This window comes from Anthonomus grandis, chromosome 4 (assembly GCF_022605725.1).
Source record: "Anthonomus grandis grandis chromosome 4, icAntGran1.3, whole genome shotgun sequence".
Taxonomy (NCBI): Eukaryota; Metazoa; Arthropoda; class Insecta; order Coleoptera; family Curculionidae; genus Anthonomus; species Anthonomus grandis.
The window spans coordinates 14,557,486-14,578,044 of record NC_065549.1 but is presented as its reverse complement, the minus strand read 5'-3'; the positions used below and the strand labels follow the sequence as shown (position 1 = coordinate 14,578,044).

Here is a 20,559-nt window from a genome sequence, read left to right as displayed (position 1 = left end):
GACAGGCTCTGAAGATCATATACGTAAATGAAAAATTATCATTGACAAACATGATCTAAAAGACAGGTGGATGGCATACTTAGAAAACCTTTATGAGGATTAAAGATCGGAGGTCACGTACTCACTGTCGGAAGAAGCTACAGGCCCACCCATACTTCCACGAGGTAGAAATAGCAATAAAGCAAATGAAAAACCAAAAAGACCAGACAAGATAGAGGCTAAATTTCTGAAGCTGTTGGATGATGAAGGAATTGCTTGGATAACCGACATCTTTAACAAAATCTATAGCTCTGGAAATATCCCTCAAAAATAGCAGCAATCAAAATTTATAGCCTTGCTCAAAAATCTGGAGCAAAAAAGTGCGAAAAATATTGGGCCAACAGTCTGATGAGTCACATGCTTAAATTGTTTCTAAAAATTATGTACTGAAGAATTTAGAACAAAATATGAAGAACAGTTTAAACAAGTCCTAATCCAGAGATGCAGAGACGTCAACCTACAGACTGGGTTTGGGAAAAGCTTAGTAGAAGTTTTAAGCTGCTACAAAAAATGTTAATTGCCAACACACAAAACGAATAGGTCTCTATCCAAAAAAGAAGAATTAATATATAGTTTCTGGTTTATTTTATTTATTAATCAAAAATTAAATAACAAGTCTTATCCATTTTTTATTCAAAAGATTGTTCTAAACTGTGATTTTTAAAATTTTTTTCTACAGGTTTTTATAGTAGTACCTAACTTATCTTTCTTGTTATCCCAGTTTTATTGATAGGTCTTTTTTAGTGTTGCCAATTTTTTAGCAACTTTTGGTCAAAATCTAGAAAATGTCAATTATGTCATAGAAATTAAAAATTAATAAGTCTTAACCAGATAATTTAAAAAGTCCTGAAAGATATGCTTATTACTAGTTATATCTATAGAAATTATCTATTCTTTGTTTGTTAAATATATTATTATAAAAATGTCTAAATAATTTTGTATTTTATTGTATTTTATTTGCTATAGGAATTATTATTATTTGGTATTTTTTCTATAAAATGTTTTTTATTGTCCTCTCATACTGCAAAGTATTAAAATCCTTATTTTTTTCTTTTCTCTTCATGTTTAGACTGAAGCAAAGAACAAATATTCGGCCAACTTTTAACATATTTTTAGTTATCTGTTTTGGTAAAAAAAAAAGAAAAGTAAAATTGACTTTAAAATCAAATTTGAAAAAAGTATGTAGCTTTTTAATTAAATCTAAAAAAGAAAATTAAGAAGATCCCAAATATTTCCATAAAATTTGAAGAAAATGGCAATCAAACGCCATGTCAAAAGTTTATTATTTTTGAAATAAGTTTAAGCTTTTAGGATCATAAGAAAACCTTTATATTTTATAGTACCAAACGGTTATAATTTTTTGTAAAAATTCTATTTTACTACAAAATGTTACTATCAAAAAATAATATTCTAAATATTTTTTATATATTTTTTTTCTTTTTTACTGGCATTTAAAATTTTTGAAGATCCGTGCAGTCTTTGCTCCCTCTCAATTGTTTAGTGGTATATGAGAAAAGCCTAAAAACGAAAATTTATGTACTTCTTGCTATTTTTTCGATACTTTTAAATTTAATTTTCCCGCTAAACTGTAAGCCGTACAGAAAAATTAATAGTACAAGAAACAGATATTATTAAATTTTTCTTTATATTATACCTTCTGAGGGTGAAACTATACTAACGGAGATAAAATTTACAGGCTGCAAAAATTTTAAAAAGAAAGGATTTTAAACCAAATTCATCTCAATTTAATAATTCCAAAGTCATAAAGAAATACCAAAAGGCTTTAACTTTATCCCTGTGTGCAGTTACATAGTTTCGTTAAAGGATAATTATAAAAAAACTTAATTATGTTCATTTTTTCTTTTATAAATTATTATATACAACCTACGCTTAATCCATAAAATCAAATTCAAGGACACACACCTTTTCGTTTTAACCTCTTCTCCTCAACCATTTTTTATAATATTTTGACTACTAATACTAAAAACTTTTAATTTTATACAAGAAATTTGATCTTTTAGCTAAAACTATGTGTTAATTTTTTTTTTAGACTTTAGTAAAACTTTTTCCATACTTTATTAAAAAATTTAATCTTTAAAAAAAATTTCTTCTTATTGAGACTTTTGGCACCCTAAAATTATCTTATTTAAATTCGTTTATGAAAAAGTATTAAACTACCATATCTTGCTTACTTTTTTTTAAATTCAATCAGTCAAGAGTAGAATGTCACTTACACAGAAATAAAATGTTTTTTAGGTCGATATTTTTATGGTCACGATATGCTGATTTCTCTTAAAAATATGCATAATCTAATGTATATTGTATAAACCTTCTTGATTAGTCACGACTAAGAGGAAATAAACAGACAGTATTCGTTACACAGATTACATTTTACAACTCTTGACTACTGCGCATGCACATATACTCTTGCGCAGTAGGCGTTGAACGACACGAATGGCGCCAAATTTGAATTTTATTTTCCAAAGCAAGCACTGAGATTTGGATGTTTTTTTTCGGAGAGTAAAGTCAATTTTTAAATTATTTTAAAATATTATTTGTTCTGTCCAACAATCTCGTATCCATATTCCATATCGTTAGATATATGTAGCGAATGTGTCAAATTAATTTTTTTGTTTTTTATTAAAAAAATATAGTTATTATAACATTATTGCTATATCATTTAAATAATATGTTCTTAAAAAAAGTGAAAAAAATAAAATAATTTTATTTCATTTTTAAAAAATAAGTAAATGTATTACTTAATATATCTACTTGAATTTTTAATATTTCTCAAGTATATTCTTCTCTGTAGATGGAGGACATTTCTTGAGACTTTGTTAATGACATCTACATGAATGCAAAGGATAAATTTTCCGATTTTGTTCACCTCACTTCCACTGCGTTTCTGAATTGTTTTCCGGAAAATACCTACTCTAAAAGAAAAGGTCAGGCGGGCGTAGTGAGTTGGCTTATGACAACTTAAGAGCAATGCGAGATAGTATTTAACTTTTTATTGAACTTAATAAAAAGCTTGATACTTAAAAGAATACATAAATAATATTTAAAAAATAATATCCGACAACAATAAAAGCTGCAAAGATACCTAACAATGACCCACTAATTTATCACTCTCATAACCCGATAAAAATAATGTAGAATATTAGGAATATTCACAAAAATTGAAATTACTCCCAAAATATACTTGATGCATTTAATCGTTATCTTTTAAATATTGTTTCCAAACTACATGGCTGTACTCCTGCATCCCGCAATGGCCCACTTAACTATGTACTACCTTATGCAGATCAGAGGTTTGAAGTCCCACCAGTCTCTATTAATGAGGTTAGAGATATTGTCCTTACAACTTCCTAGGGAATAGAAAAAGTATCTTTCTATTTCAAACTAATTCTATAGGAAACAGAATCTCACATTGTAAGCTTGATCAAAGGAATAAAAAATATAATAATAAGTCCTCTGACAAAGCTTATAAACCTGTGTGTAGTAGAAGGGGTTTTTTCTGATGTTTTAAAATCTGCAGTTGTCATTCCAGTTTTTAAAAAAGGTGAGCCATATCTAGTGTCTGATTACAGACCTATCTCTCTGTTGCTTACATTTTCAAAGATATTTGAAAAATGATTAAATATTGTTAAGGGTATTTTAAATCTGGGTTACTTACACCCAGCATGGCTAATGCAAAGGGCAACTATGTAATATTTAACTTTTGCGATTTAATTAAAGCCTTTGATTTTGTATCCCATGAGGTTCTCATTGCTAAACTAAGTCCTAAATTTAACATCAGTATCTCTGCTTGATAAAAAACTATCTATCGAGTAGGAAAAAGAAAGTATGAACATAGGAGTTCCTCAAGCCTCTATTTTGGACCCTTGGTACAAATTTTTAATATACATTAATGACCTACCACTATCATGTCAAATTCTGCGTAATTCACTCTCTTTGCTGATGAAACTATAGTCTCAACCTGCAATAAAGGTTTGGTCACAGCGGTGGAAGGTACGTGGGCCTCAGTATTGGATGACAGACCAATGGTTTCATTTAAATAGGTTGTTTCCTTATACAGCCAAGACCCAATCCTTGCTTTTTTCAACCAGAGATATTCCTAATGAATTGGAAAATGTATCAAGTACTAAATTTTTGGTTGCTGCATCCTGGTCTAGTCTAAGATGCTTATATTACCGCTTTAGTGGCTAAGCTCTTAAGCAACACCGTGTTGCTTGTTTCCACTTCCATTTTAAAATAGGCATAATTTTATTTGTGTCATTCTCATATCTCCTATGCCATTCTTGATTGGAGTCATAGTTGTAGCAGGTTTTACTAATTAAAAACAGGTCTCTATTCTAGTCTAGATTTAGATCTTATTTATATAAAATGCAAGTTGCACACATTTCGAACTTATGAAGACATTCGTAATAACACATACTTTAGAGAGAACATTGCCCGACTTTTCATAGACTAGGAAAGTGCGGAGATATCCCATTATGTTTGGCTATACATTTTTAACTACCCCTAGTAATTCGACAACTGCCCATAACTATATTTTAAAAAAATTACATTTTAAATTAATGTCAAATAGGTTTTAGTAGGAGCATATTATTCCCAGGAAGAATATCTTGGTGCTTCCTTATTGTGATATTCTGGCAACTCTTAATAGTATTCTGTTTTCCTTTTCCTATGTTTTATTATTTAGTTTTTTGTAAGTGATGTAATTTAACTCTTAAATATAAATATATGTTCTATTACTATTAATTAATAAATGTAGAGTACGTATTATGTTAAGTTAAAGTTTATCAATGTATTTTATATTTTACCTGATTTGACTTATAAAAATACTTTGTATATTGACATCAATAAACTGAATTAAATTAAATAAAGTACTTAAAATTTTAGTGAAAGATGTAAGCAAATAGTTTTGTTGGCTTGCACCTTTACACCGAATACGTCATGAGACCCCATATTATATCTAATTAATACTAAAAATTATTACTTGACAATTATTTTGCTAACGATTATTAAAAAAAAACGTTTTTTTCTGAGGAAACCACTATAGTTTCATTATTGTCAATTTTTAATAACCGGACAATTTAAATAGTCCGCCTTTTTCAAGTCGCTAATACAGATATTTATTTTACCGGTCGAGACCTTCTCGATGTGAACACTGAATCGCTGAGATCAACCAGAATGGCACGTTTTCTCATTGGCTCATTCTGCCTATAGATTTGGAAAGGAAATAATTTGACAAAGGGTCAAAAGTTAAAATATAATTAAAAATTGCATAATGTGAGAATGTGATATTTTTTTGGATGTGAAGTTTACGAGCTAGTTGATTAATATACTAGCCATGCTTAAACTAACATCATGCACATGCGTTTAATATAGGAATAAAATAATAAAAATCATTAATTAGTGTCTCTTGTAGTGTATTTCGTGTAACAAATGAGTTAAATAATAATTTTTTAGAAACTGTGCCCTCTATGATACCCCAAAAGCCGTAATCTACTGGGGACTTCTACTCCATGGCTAGGATTATCACCTTTGTTACTGCTAAATTTTGCCCATTCAAAATTTAATAAGTAATAAAAGTATAAAATAGATGATAATCCGATCCCATATCTACACCGCGGCTCTAATAAACACCTTGGGAAAATCTCCTCTAGTAGAATCCTCGCTAGACGTAAACGTGGAAGACGTGTCTATACCAGAATCACGGTGAGAGTCCTGGCTCCCCTGAGACCCCTGTCGGCCATCTTGATGGTCGAACCTGACGGTTTTCTTTCTTCGTTCGGTAAATCCCCGATTGTCAGCGGTGACGTCTTGAAGAGGCCGGTGGGGGGGCGCCACTATATAGTGGCTTAGTGGGGGCCAGTCCTCTTCCGGATCATTGACTCCTGAAAGCCGGGATGATAGTCTAACCTACTTCGGGCATTTTTTTCGTGTGATGATGAAGGATGGTCGTGGTGGTTATGGGTAAACATTTTGCAAATTCTTTCAAATTTCTAATTATTTGGCATAAGTAAAAAAGAACAAAATATCTATGAAAAGTTAATATTGATACCAAAATCTATGGCTTGGACTATTTTTAGTCTATGCATACTAATTCTTCTGAATTAAAAATCGAACAATTGTAGGGAGAAAATTGATTTTTACGTTAGGGCATTTATAAACAATAAAAATATCATAAAATCCAGAACGTAAGAGATTTTGTCGCTTTTTGACATATATGTCTTGACGGTTATTCTTGACTTCCAGATGGGGTGAGCGGATTCGTAACGCATTACTTGAGAAAGGCGATGACCCAGACAACTTTGTCTTTGGTGGTGCAACTGATATCAATCAATGTTTGCAAGTTCTGGAAACTAAGTTGCTGGAAAACTCCAACAATCTTCTCTAAAGATAAATTGGTAGAAATTTTCGTTAACCTGCGAATGGAGTTGCTAGAAAATTCTGCCGCCTTAAGAGAAAATTATGCCAGATTTTAATGCTAATTTAAAAGATAAGATTAAGAAAAAGCAAAGAGAAAATGCCTCCAGGTTAGAAGAAAAGATTTTGGAGAAGAAATTTTAGAAAATCTGCCTCACTGGAAAAGCGGATTCTCTCATTAGTGAAGGACAGGATTGACGAAGTTCAAAACAAAGTCGCAACATTGGACGTCACCACTATCAATGAGCTGCTTTGTAGATCTTTAACAATGGACAACAAGAAGGAAATTTCAAGTTACGTACTATACGCAATCTGTTGGGCTGATGCGCCTTAAACCGCCTCAATTTGATAGTACTACATCGTGGAATATTTATCAGCGTCAGTTTAAAGTGGCTGCAAAAGCAAACGGTTGCTCACACAGGGAGAAAACGACTGCCCTTACTTCGGCCTTAAGAGGAGATGCTGCCACCATTCTACAAAGAATTTCCCTCGAAGATCAAGAAGTCTACGACTTCGTCGACACGTAGTGAGGCAGTTAGGAGAAGAGGAGATGCGTTGTAGCCAGTCACATCTGCAATATGTCTATCATACGCGGTTGAAAAATCGGTGCCAAAAGTCAGAGGAGTCTTTGCAAACATTTTAAGCTGATATTTCACGTTTGGTTCGACTGGTATATCGAGATGCTCCGGAAAGAGTCATGGAACGTTTGGAAGTTCAAGCTTTCCTGGATGGACTTTGCTATTATAAAATAAGGCACTACTTACTACTACCACAGCCATTTAAGCCAGTAGTTGCACTAACACGGGTCCCTGAATTCGAAGCTGCCAAGAAAACGAGCAAGGGTCAGAGTTGTGTCCATCAAGTGATTTCAAAAGAGGACAACATTCAAGAAGAAGGCGACATTGACGTAGCTACGTAGCCTAACTAGAAGTTGGAATGCCGAGCATATGGCAAGGTGGGTCACATAAATAGACACTATTCAGAAGGCGCTAGTTTCATGCCCGCCAAACTAAATAAAGATCTGTATTCAGCAAGCCGTATCAAGAACACCTTTTTCAGAGGACTGCAAACATCGCCAGTAGGTGAAGAAGAATGATACTCAGTTGCTAAGAACCACTACCATCGATGATACTTGGCAAAATAGGGATCATATAAGAGACATTATCCTTCTAACATAGATAAAGGATAGGAAGAAGCCAACTTGGGAAAAATTTGCCAAGTATTCTCCTAATGTGAATTCCTACTGAACATAATAAAACTCCCTTATTTTGGAAGATGAACTTTTGCGGTGGAAAATAGTTGACCACGACGGCAAAGAGGAAAAAAGTCTAAATGTGGAATTCGATGTTATTAGATAAAATTCACGCATTTATATCTGCATGGAGGATATCTTAGAGACCCTGGGAAAAATTAGAAAAAGATTTTATAGGGTTAATAAAAAGGCGAGGAGAAAAGAACAGATATAATAAGTACGTTGTATATGAAGCAAATAATGAACAGCAGAGATAGTATACATAGATAATATGCAAGGCTTATATGCATTAGCACAACGTGGTCTCTTTAAAGGACCCTTTAAAAGGATTATTATTATCGTTGTTGGTCCATTTGAGGAATCAGAAGCACGAAATAAGTAAACCGTAGTTGTGATGAACTACTTTAGCAATTGGGTTGAGGTGTTCCCTCTACCAAATCAGAAAGCGTCTACTATTGCCGATGCTTTAATAAAAGAATGGATCTGCCGATTTAGCGTACCTTTGGAGTTACATTCAGACCAAGGACAAAATTCAGCCAGAATATCTGTAAAACAAGTATTATTGCATTACACCCACAAGGTGGCATGGTGCAATAAATAAATAGAACCATTTATCGGTATTCGGCTAAAGTAGCCTCTATCCTCCAAAGCGACAGGGATAAGGCTCCTTATTTGTTCCTACTGGCTTATATTGACGATAAGGACCAATTCAGAGAGCTGCCTAGAAGAATAAATGACATTCATTGTCAAGTGCGGATTTCCATTCAAGATTCCAGCAATCGGATAAAGAACGCATATTAAGTCAATTCCAAAGACCAGAGGTACCTCAACGGTGACTTGGTTTGGCTTTATGATTCTAAAAGGGGAAAAGGGTCTGTTACCAAAAGTTCAAATATCCTGATATTAACGATGTTCTTTAAGGAATACAAAACCCACGAAGGGGCAAAGCTCACTTTAACGTATTGAATTCTTATTATGGAAATCACGAAGAGGCTAGGGTGCGGCAAATCGAATTTGACATTCAATGTATTCATGGTCCATCATTCTATTGGCTGAAAGAGTGTGCACGGTGTGACCTGTGAAGTGTAGCAAGACCTGTTTACAGCTGACTATTTTGTGGCACATTGTGTGGCTAAGGATTTACAAATGTCTAAAGAAATAGCTGAGGTTTTTCGCATAAAATTCAAGAGCTGCATCGATCTATAAGGACGTTTGGGACGCTTTGTATTTTCTAATAGAGCAGTTGCTTGCCGAGGATCTAACAAGCCTAGCAATTTCCTAACTCGAATGCGGAACTTGGACTGGAGGATATTTCGCAGTATGCTAGAGATAGTCTTCAGGTTTACTGCTGCCCAAGTTCTGGTTTGCTCCTATATTATACATATTATATCGGGTGGTTCATTAGGCGTACATTGCAGTTATATCTCGGGAACTGATAATCTCACATCAATGAAATTTTTTGGCATTATAAAAGTAGCCAAGAGAAGAAAAAAAATTTAAGTTTAAAATTACGCCATTAAGGGGCGTAATTAAAAGGTCAATATTTCAATTCTATTTTTCTATGGAAAATATTAGCTTAAGGTACCTTTGCTTACATAATTAGGAACCTTGGTATATTTTCCATCATTTTGGTCGAAAACTCATTGGTGTCACCACCTTCACAAAGTAGGAGAAGTAGTGAAAGTATAATTGTTTAAATGGCTATAAATTTATCAAAAAATTAAGTGGGGCGGTATAGTTTTGATAGCAGAATCGAAAAGTAGATTAAATTTACTAGGAACTTGAAACTTGAAAACCGCAGTCGCTTATAGATTATTTTTTGAGTTATTACCAAAATAAATATTTTGAGTTATTACCAATAGCATTAACAATTATTGCATTTCTTTTATTTATTTGATACCTCCCTTCGAAGTTTGTATAGACATCAAGCTAATACAAATTATGTAAAACTAACAAAATTTCCAAAAATTCTGAAGGTATGGTATTAAAAATATAATTGAATTTAAATATTATAATCCTAATCTAATTAAATTTATGTAAGGTATTTTAGATACCCATAGAAAATCATCGGCTGAATGATTTTCAATATTAAAAATTCTCCTATTGCGGCACGCGAATATGCTGCAAAACATCCTGAATGAAGGCATTATAGCAAAAAAGTATTAAGACGATGGGCAATACGTTTAAAGATAACGGGAGATATACATCGAAAGACCCCGATATCACATATGTGCCACTGTCTAGCATACGATATACTTTTCATACACGTATATATCTTATAGTGAAATAATGGAACATCATACACATGGAAATATAAAAAAGTAGGAAATGGAATAACGTGTATGAAACACAATAATTATACCCTATAATATTGGTCCCTTTATTATTGATAGAGATTCAAATGTTGAATCATATCTTAACTTTTTTTTAAGGTATTTGGAAAAGCCAATACTGTTAGAAGATGTTCCCATTGACCTAAGGATAAATATGTAGTATCAACATGATGGATGCCCAACAATTTATTCTCAAAAAGTGCATGATTTTTAAGTAACAGTTACCCAGATCGCTGGATTGGAAGGGGTAGTTTGCTTCCATGGCCACCTGGATCGCCCGATCTAACTGCATTAGACTATTACTTATAGGAACAAATTGAGGAAATTATATATAAAACACGGTCAGCAACAACAGAAAATATGATAGAGCGTAAAATGTTTTAAATTCCATTAGTCAACCCAAAATTAATAAAGCTGTTACCGTCTGTAAAGAAAAATTAAAAACTGTATTTTCCAAATGGTGGACACTTAAATTTTTTTTTCCAAACTTTGTTATCATTTGCTCTTGTTCTTTGATCATAACCCGTTTGTCTTTAAACATTGCTTTACTTTTGTTTAGAATAATGATGTTTAAATTAAATTATCTTTTTATTATAATAACTTCGAAATTTTTAGAAATTTTCAGATATTAAAGTTTTTACTTCAAATAACGCCTTCTACCAATTTTACTAAAAAGTTTCGTGTACTACTGGATACCATATTTAAAAGTACTTAAATTTCTTTTTCAAATAAGCTCAAATTGAACAAAATTGGATAAGTCTTTTCAAAGTTATGTCCATTCAAATAATTACATTTTCACTACCTTCCCCTACTTTATGAAGATCGCAAATGAGCCTTTGACCAAAATGATAGAAAATCTTGCAAGGTTTTTTTTATTATGTTAAAAAAAAAGGTATCTTTTTCCAAGCTGACATTTGCCTAAAAAAATTATAATTGAATTATTGACGTTTTAATATACGCCTCCTAGTAACCAAATTTCGAAATTAAAAGTAATTTCCAGCATTTTTAGCCACTTATAATGTCAAAAAAAAGTTTTAATTATGTCAGATTGACAGTTCCGGAAATATAGCAGCGATTCACCCTGTATAGGATATGATATACTCCACAACGTGGATCAAAGGGTAGATTATTTCTAAGAGATTCTATTAGAAGAGGGAAACTTTATGCTGATATCGAGATCCAAGATCTTTGGAATAATTTTGAGCCAAAATGAGCTTTGAGAGGGCTCAGTGTAATTATATTGGCAACGCCGCAAGTATCAGCTGTTCTTCACTCTGACGCCATCTCTGAAGACGCGGGGAAAGGTCGACGAATCTTGCGGAACCATGGTCTGGCGAGTATATAAGGATCCTGCATCGCCAGGAGGCGAGTTCAAGAGGAATACTTACGCTACTTTAAAATCGATATAAATTATTAAATAAATACAGGGTAAATAAATATTTCTAGTAGTCTTAAGTGATCATATTTAGTGGGTATGAGTAAAATGAATAAACAGTGACTATTTTTGTGCAATGAGTAAAATCGCTATAATACCATGAATTCTAAATTTTTCTAAAACGATTACGAATATATCAAGACCAAGAAGGATACTCGCTGGGAAAGCACGCTACTGTCTTCCGATAATAGATATACTAAATATGTAGCTGTGGCACCACCTAAAAGTCTACTCTACAAAAAAAACACTCTTGAAATAGACAAAAGCACTTGGCATGAGGCTAGTGCTGGCTCCTCTGACTGACTCAATAGTTGAAATACCAGGTATTGCCGATAACCCCGAGTACCGTTAGTGGGAGGAGGGAGAGACTACTGCTCATATCATTGTGGAATAGCCAACACTCTTGTGCTAGGTTTAAATATTTGAACAAAACTACAGTTTGTCTAGCGACATAAAATCTAAAAAGACCAGAATGCCTCATTGACTTTTTTAATGCTTTATGGGGCATGCCTAGTGTCCTTCAAATCCAATTTAATTCAAAAACAAAAAGTCTAAATCAATAAAATAATGAATTAATTACTGAAGTAATTAAATAACAATAAAGTTAAATTTCGAGTCAAAAAGAACGATTTTTTTTGTAATATTACACATAATGTAATTTCTCAGGTGTTTCAACCTATACTATGGCATTACGAGCTCTAAAAAAGCTTAAATTAGAACATTATTTATTTTCCGGATGCATTTTGAAGAACTTTTTATTATTTAGGAAAACATGTTGCAATTAAAGTAAACAGGAAATTAAAACTTAGAAAGTCAATTAACAATTTCTAGAATACTACTTAAATGAAGTAAATTGTATGTTCGTAATAATATTTTTTTAAATGTATACCATTTAACATACAATTTTTATCTCAGAGGCTAAGACGTTAAATAAATAAAAATCTATGTCTGTCTAAGAAATATTTTATTTAAATCGAATCAAATCCGATAAAAGTACCAGTTTTTTATAACGTATTATAAGTTATTAACCAATTATTAAAACATTTTATTTAGAATTTGCAAAATATTTTGGACGTAAGGTTTATATGAACGTGTTAAATTGTATACAGTGTTTATTTTATGATTGAAGGGATTAATATATAACTAGGAACTATAATGTATATTTTGAATATTTTAAAAACCCTGCAAAAAATTGAAAAAACCTGTAAAAAAATCTGAAATAAGTTCCAAATAAATGCAAAGTATTTAGGACTGTAAATGTTTAAATCAATTAACTTAAAAACATATTAATTTTTCAAAACATTTGTGAAGATAAATAAATATATATTTCTTAAATACTTCGCTTTAAAATTCTTCGAAAAACCCACAAAAAAAATGCAAATAGATTAAAAAAGTGCTGAAGCAGCGTGTAACACATCCCATGCAACAACACACCCACATGAACACCCATGGAGCCCATGGGCATGGTTCCATTTAATGTAACTCTCACCGCTAAAAATTTTTTGATTTTTTCGTCGAGTAAGGCCTGACGACTTAATGTTTCTGACAGTTTATCGCCGTCGGAGCTCTCTTGCAGACTTTCTGAAATTAGGGGAGGTTCATAACTAAAGTTTGGAAAAATCTACTCAAAAAAAATATTCCTAAGAATGGGTCTTCCTTTGTTTTCTCTGAAAAACAATGTATTTATTTTGCAAATGGTATATATAGTATACAAAGAAGTAACTAAAATAATTATACATAATGATGACAATTTTAAAATTAAAATCCGCTATACTGAACATTAATATAGATAAGTTTTTATTTCGGATAAAAGCATATAATCGGAGAAGTCGTTAGTATAATTGTACCATATCCAGCAGCCAAAAGTAATTTTCGGCTACTAAAATAAGGAGAAACTGCGAACAAACATTTGGAATCTCGCCGGGCCTTGAGGAAATCTTCCCGTCTAAAAATATATATATTTTAACAACTTTTCGCAGACCGAATATTAAAGAAGTTTTCGAAAGTAGCATTCGACCACCACCACGTCCCACATTTATAATGAAAAAGTCTTTTTGTCACAGCGTCACCAGCTGTGCCGTCAATTTAGAATCTTTTTTCGATATATACGATATACTTGTGAATATTTAGGTTATTTTTTTTAAATTTTAGTTATTTCATAATAAATATGATATTAGAAATGGATAATTGATGCCTGAAATTGCCTGAAATTAAATCTGGTATTGCTAACTCTTCTATACATGGTTAGTTACATACATGGATCAATTTGTGTCGGCACTAATTAGCTGATGGCACCATTGAGAAATTTATATAATATTCGGATTCTAATCTTAATATGAATGTTAAAATTCTCAAGACCACCCTAACACTTAATCTAATCACTGTGCAGGGTGTCCCAAATTCGATCCCAATGGTCACCCATTGGGATCTCGGAAACCATAACGCGGTTTTACGTGGTCGGTTAAATCGAGGCAAAGTTGCGCAATTTGGAGCTTAATAAAATGACGTTTAAAAAATTTTAAAATTGCGGATACTTCCGGAGCTATACAAAAAAAAACGAAATTTGTCAAAATAGTTTTTACCTCTCTCCCTTGCACTCTCTCTTGCACGGAGTTCTTATGGGAAGTACTAGAAGGAGTAATCGGACATGCAAGTGCGATACCTCATTTTAAAGGTAATTAAAAATAGTTTTTAAAAATGACAAAGTCAATATGGCGCCCATAAGAAAAAATAAAGCTGATTATGATAGAAAAAAAATGAAACGTCGGATTATTTTTTTTTTTGCGTCATGTTGTAGTACATAAAAATTTGCAACGAAAAACTGTTTTGAGTTTTCCGATGTCTCTTTAAATAAAGTCGATAGAAGGTTAAAACGATTTTGACAATTTTTAATTTTTTTCGGATTACTTCGGAATTTTAAAAGTTTTTAAACGTTATTTTATTAAGCTCCAAATTGCGCAACTTTGCCTCCATTTAACCGACCCTGTAACTCTTACGGTTTCCGAGATTCCAATGGTCACCCTCGAATTTGGGACACCCTGTACATCTACTAAGTACGTACGCCCTAGATATATCCAAGTCTATAGAAGAATCAGAAAACTTCTATCAGAAGCTACAGAGCTGCGTATAAAAAATAAATAAAATTTTTAAAATAATAGTTTTTATAGATCTCAATGCTAAAACAGGAGATGAGATACTATAATAGAAGACATGAATCTGCACCAAAAATGAGCTTAGAATTAACAGCACCTATTTCTTACATAAAGAACAACATAAGTACACAATCAATAATACTAGAGATTAAAAATCAATGTTCGACTTCATTATCACCAAATGAGTAATCACGTTTACTGAGGTACCTGATATAATAGGATATAACAGGAAAACTAATAGAAAGAGGACAGTTGGGGATAAGTCTCACTAGACCAAATGCCGAAAATAAGTGAGCCGCTACGTTGATAATCAATAAGGAACTTGCGAAAATGCTGCTGTCTAGGAAACATTTACAGATTGGAATCAGTAGACGTAGTATAGAGGAAAAATTTGAAGTCAGCAATACCGTCACAGATGCTGGGCCTACGATCGTAAAATGCAGGAATGTACAGGACCAGATAGAACCATGCTCTGAACAAACTGTCGAACGAAAGGACTTTTAGCTAAGGAACGCGACAAACCTCTAACATGTTTGTTGTGCAATGAAGATCATTGAAGCAGATGCGTGGCGTTCAAGAGAGCTATATAATAATAATGTGTTTATTTTGTAATCATATAAAATAACCCAATACATAAATATATATACCATTAATTTTGTCATTAACCTACAAAAGGGAGCCAAAAACAAATGTAGAATTGCAAAATTCTATATACTACCACTGTTGTCCGCAGAAAACCGAGCAAAACGTACAAAAGGAAATACACATATTTATATATATATATATATATATATATATAATATAATATATATATATATAAAATATAATATATAATATATATTATATAATATATAATATATATATGGAAATATATACTTAAAAAAACTGGACTTGTGAGGTGGTGGGGTGATTAACCCCTAAAATCTTAAATATAAGTTATGAACATGTGTTCGTTATTTAATCTTCTCTAGCAAGTAAGGAGAACACTTATAAATTAAAATTTTTTGAAATAAAACCAAAGAATATAATTATAAAGCAAAGTGATATATCGTCATATTTAACCAGTTACAATCCTTTACTTTATGAGAGAGCGGCTTATAATTTCTAATTCCAGAGATGTACCTTAACCAAGATTTTTGTACCCATTGAATCTTTTGTATTTCAGTGAAATCTAGACAAGGTGAGTAAACTACATCACAAAAGTTAAAATGGCTCAGAACTAAAGTGTCAGTCAGCTTAACTTTTAAAAATTGGGATAGTGAATGCCTGTGAGGATAAAGTAACTTCAGCGCGGTATATGCTTTTTCTAGACAGGTTTTATTATTGAATTTGATATCCAGATATAACACTAAACTTTTTGAAACTTTCTCACAGGATACAAAATCATCACCACTTCTTATGATAATAAGAGATTCATGTTTCTACCAAAAATCATAATTTTTTACTTCGATGGGTTAATAAGAAGATTATGACGATCTGAATATGATAACATTATATTTAGATCCTCGTTTATGACATTAATTTTTCTGCATTAATAAATTATATCATCACTGCAGTTTTTTTGGGCAGACGAATCACCCGGGAAATTTTCCAACATTCTGGAAAAACAGAATCTAATAAGCAGCTATTTATTATATTGGTCAGGTATGGCAATATCACTGGACAACGCAAGTGTAGCACTTCAACATTAATGAAATCTGAGCCAGTAGCCATTGATTTTCATTCAAACAGACATTTTTTGACCGGTTAAGTGACTGTGATAAAGTGATATATCTTAAATGGAATAGTATAGAAATTAGAATGGAAGCGAGAGCAAAATAGAGTCTGTGATATTTTCAAAAATCTGTGATAAAAACCAATCTGTGAAACCACTTGCAATAGTAAATTAAAGAAACTTCTATTTATACAGTACTATTGTATAAAAAAATAGATATATATATATATATATATATATATAAAAAAAGAGTACAGTAGTACTATTGTACTATTTTTTTTAAACGCAAAAAGTTAAAAATACTATAATGGAAACAAGAAGAGCTCTATGTAAGTATAAGAGACCCAGAATACTTAATGTCCGTGTATTTAAGCCCAAATATATCCTACGAATGTTAGCTATAAAGCTACTAGAACTTTCGGATGCAGTTGACGATGTTAAAATAAATGATACTTCAAACAAAATATGAAGTCTGGGAAGGTAATATAACGGACAGAAGAGGAATCGATGTGATAAAATGGGCAGACAGCCTTTTTAACTCAGCGTGTTGAATGATAGGATACTTCCAACCTTAGTAGGGGACTCTAATCTAACGATATCCCAGAATACCCTTAAAGACAAAACCACTTGAAAAGCCTTATATTAGAAGATCCTGATATCACTGAACATAAATTAGTTTTAAACTAAAGGGGTTTAGGATATAGCTTTATTTGAACTTTTCTTCTTAATATATATTTTCATAATATAAAACTGTTTAATTTTTTCACTTTGATGACCATATATATATTTTTAATATGCATAACTTATATGGCTTATTAGCCTCCTTTTAAAAATATTTTTTTTAAAGTACTTAATTTATTATTTTCGATATTTAAATATAAATGTTTTTTTTTTTTTATTTTAGTTTCTTAATTTTAATTTTGTATCTTAAACTAAATCAGTATTTGTAGTATTTTAAAATACTTTCGATTAAATCATATAAAAAATATTTAAATATAATTTAAAAATTGTATATTAATAATTGTATATTAAATACCAGAAATCCTTTATGTAATTAATTATTTGTTACTAACTATTCTATAATAAGTAGTAATCAATAATTTAACATCAGATTCTTAAAAAAAAAATTAGCTACAATTATTATTTTATTTTAACTTAATTTATTTATTAAATAGTGTTTATCAGATAAACAGGTTCCTTTTAACTATTTTAGCGCTCTTGATATGGCCTTACGGAGTTTTATTAAAAAACTCCATACATTTAAGCTTTTTGAACTTATCTCATGAAGGAAATTATTTCCTTACAAAAAAAAAACTGTTACGCTCCTTATGATTTGTTTGAATAGTTAATTCTGTTTAATATAGCTGCATCTTATATAGCTGCATATTAATATTCGAATCTAGAAGTAATCAGCAATTTATAAATTAGAAAATGTGCCTAACTTTATAATATTCGAATCTCTAATTAAAAATATTATACATCAAACCCTTACAAATATAGTTATTTACTGTTTTAATAATTAATAATAATAAATAACTAATTTATTATAAAATACTGTAAATCTAGCACCTACTATTTAAATTTATTTACTACATACAAATATCTGACACGTCGTAAGTATCCTTAACATAATGATTCAATTTAAATTTGATTTACAAAACAATACCCGCATATAAAATCCTTACTATAAGCATAGAATATTGTGACTAATATATACACCATAATGACGATCAGTTTATTTACCTAAAAAAAAAACTCACCTTCCCTTCATTACTCTAGAGGATAAAAATAATAACGCCGTATAGATATCAGAATATAAGGGTTCTGCAGAGTCTACCGCATGGGAGCAACAACCTTATAAAACTGTGTTTAACTTACTGTAGCATGCGCTACGTTACACATAGGGAACGATATTACCTAATATTTTATTTGTTTTGTGTTTTCTCTGTGTACCTCCTGTGTGTTTTTATATAGACGTAAGAAAACAATCTGAGTTGTGCCTATTGATAATGCTGTTTTAAATTATATATATATTATTTATGATTGAACAAGAGAACACTTTTTTTGTATTTTGTTATTTTGCATTTCTTGTATAATGATATAAAATGTTAGTCCTCTTGTTCTGGGAAATGTTTTTTTTTTTAATTTTAAAAGGTTCGAAAGTATGCACTAAGAAGTCAAGATTGCAGGTTTTACTATTATAGTTTAATTTCTGTATATTTTAAGAACTTTCTTATTCTTATTACTTCTTTAATTTTGTTTTAGCATGATTTTACTGTAACTCATACATACATATTTTAATATACACTTTTTAAACAAAAAAAATCGGAAATATTGTAACTAAAGAAAAAAGCTAATAATGCAAGATGAGCAACAAGTCACCTTGCATTTTAAGCTTTTACACAGTTAATTAAGTCTAATTTATTTATTTTTAACATAAGACATTAAAAAAAATATATTATAAGAAATTATTTCTAAGAATCTATCAAATATTAAAAGAAATTCTTACATTAAGATAAAGACTTTTAACACTCTAACTAGAATAAACACAAATTAATAAAAAAAATGTATGGATCCCGTTCAATTAGGTTATGCGTTAAAAATAAAGAGTATTAACTCAAATTAATATTCTTTAACAATTTATAAGCTTTAACCAATAAAATAAAATAATTAAAATTAACGAATTCCTTATTACTATCTAAAGTTTAATTTTTAATTAAAAATATGTAGGCATAAAATAGTCTATTAAGAAACCTATACTGGCATCAAATTCAATTGAATAAAATAACCAAAAACTTTAATATTATCACCATCTGAATTTTAATTCGTAAAATAACATTTTAATTGATTAATATTAACCTATGAAATCTGAAAAGAAATTCCTAATAACAAATTCAGTACATATATAATTAATTAGTGGTGTCCATTTAAGTTATGCATTTAAATGGAAAAAATATTCGCATATAGTATTCAGTTTCTGTTTCAAATTTACAAAAAAATTATTAAACTAATTTAAATATTCAACACATTTTATATTGTTATCATCTGAAATCAAAAAGTCTATTTTACGTCAAAATAAACTTTAAAATTAATAATTTTTAAAAACCATTAAAATCTTAAAAAAACAAAACAAAATATTTTATTTATAAATATAGTATAAAGAAAGTATAAAATGGCGTATTAGATTATGCACTTAATTGAAAATTGTATTGAAAATCTAATAATTGATTTGTGATTGTTAATATAACAATGTTGACTTCTAATTTAAAAATTTGCATTTTAATTAGTTAAATATTTAATTAAATAACTTGAATTAAATTAAAACTTTTTTGTAAATATTATTCTTAGAAATTCTTAGCTGCTTGTGGTAAGTAAAAATTAGACTTAGAACATTTTTTTAATCTCATTTTCTCCTTCCGCATTATGTGACATCAAGCTTTCTTTTCTTGATCTTTTTTATGATCTCCATATTTTTATTTATATTTTTGAGCACTCTAACATTTGTGACGTAGGCTGTCCAAGGTATTTTGAGTATATACCAATATTGGATTGTTTAAACTTTATTTTGTTTAAGGAAGGCATCTAAGACAAGAAATATTTATAAAGTCACAAAAGTCGAACCTTAAAGGAACTAAAGACTCAAAGAATACCTTTCTAATTAAGATATAGGTGATCACATACGACAACTTCAAACTATAAAATGCGTTTTTCCAAATTTCAGCAATATGAAGTTCCAATCTAATTGTGAATCCAATATTAGATCCAAATTACTAGCTACGTCTACATATTTAAGTGGAAAATGATCATTACAAATTTTTAAATTGCTCTTCAAAAATTCAACTTTATTTTTAGTTGCTATTAGATCAAGTTATATTTATCTCAATTGTCTCAAGCTTCTCTGTGGAGTATTAAGTAAGTATCCATGATTCTGTTTCATAAAGCAACACTGGAAACGCGTAATAGCGAAGCATTCTTCTTTTGTTTTTAGATTAAGGTCGCCGTTTTTAAAGGGTTGACATTTTTATCTCGGATAATACTGTTAGAGACCTCATGATGCTCTCTTTTTAACTTATTGTGGGAATTTCTCCAGGGTAGGAAAGAGGTAGATATTCCGTAACTTATCCAAGGCTTTTGCCTGTGTGTCACAGGATACTACTACTAAAGCTTTTTGCATATGTTAATTAAGAGGTCTGCTTGCG

At 30.6% G+C, this 20,559-nt stretch overlaps 1 protein-coding gene across 4 annotated transcripts in view; it reads right to left on the bottom strand.

Annotated features, from left to right (window-relative positions):
• LOC126735089 (regulating synaptic membrane exocytosis protein 2) overlaps window positions 1–20,559 on the bottom strand; it is a 222,973-nt gene that overhangs the window by 129,161 nt on the left and 73,253 nt on the right. For 3 of the 4 annotated variants that reach the window (XM_050438989.1, XM_050438987.1, XM_050438990.1), the window contains exon 7: window positions 5,692–5,942. The exons of the other annotated variant lie outside the window; for it this stretch is intronic. In XM_050438989.1, coding sequence (XP_050294946.1) covers window positions 5,692–5,942 — 251 coding nt within the window. The remainder of the gene's footprint in view (window positions 1–5,691; window positions 5,943–20,559) is intronic. 4 annotated transcript variants of the gene reach the window in all.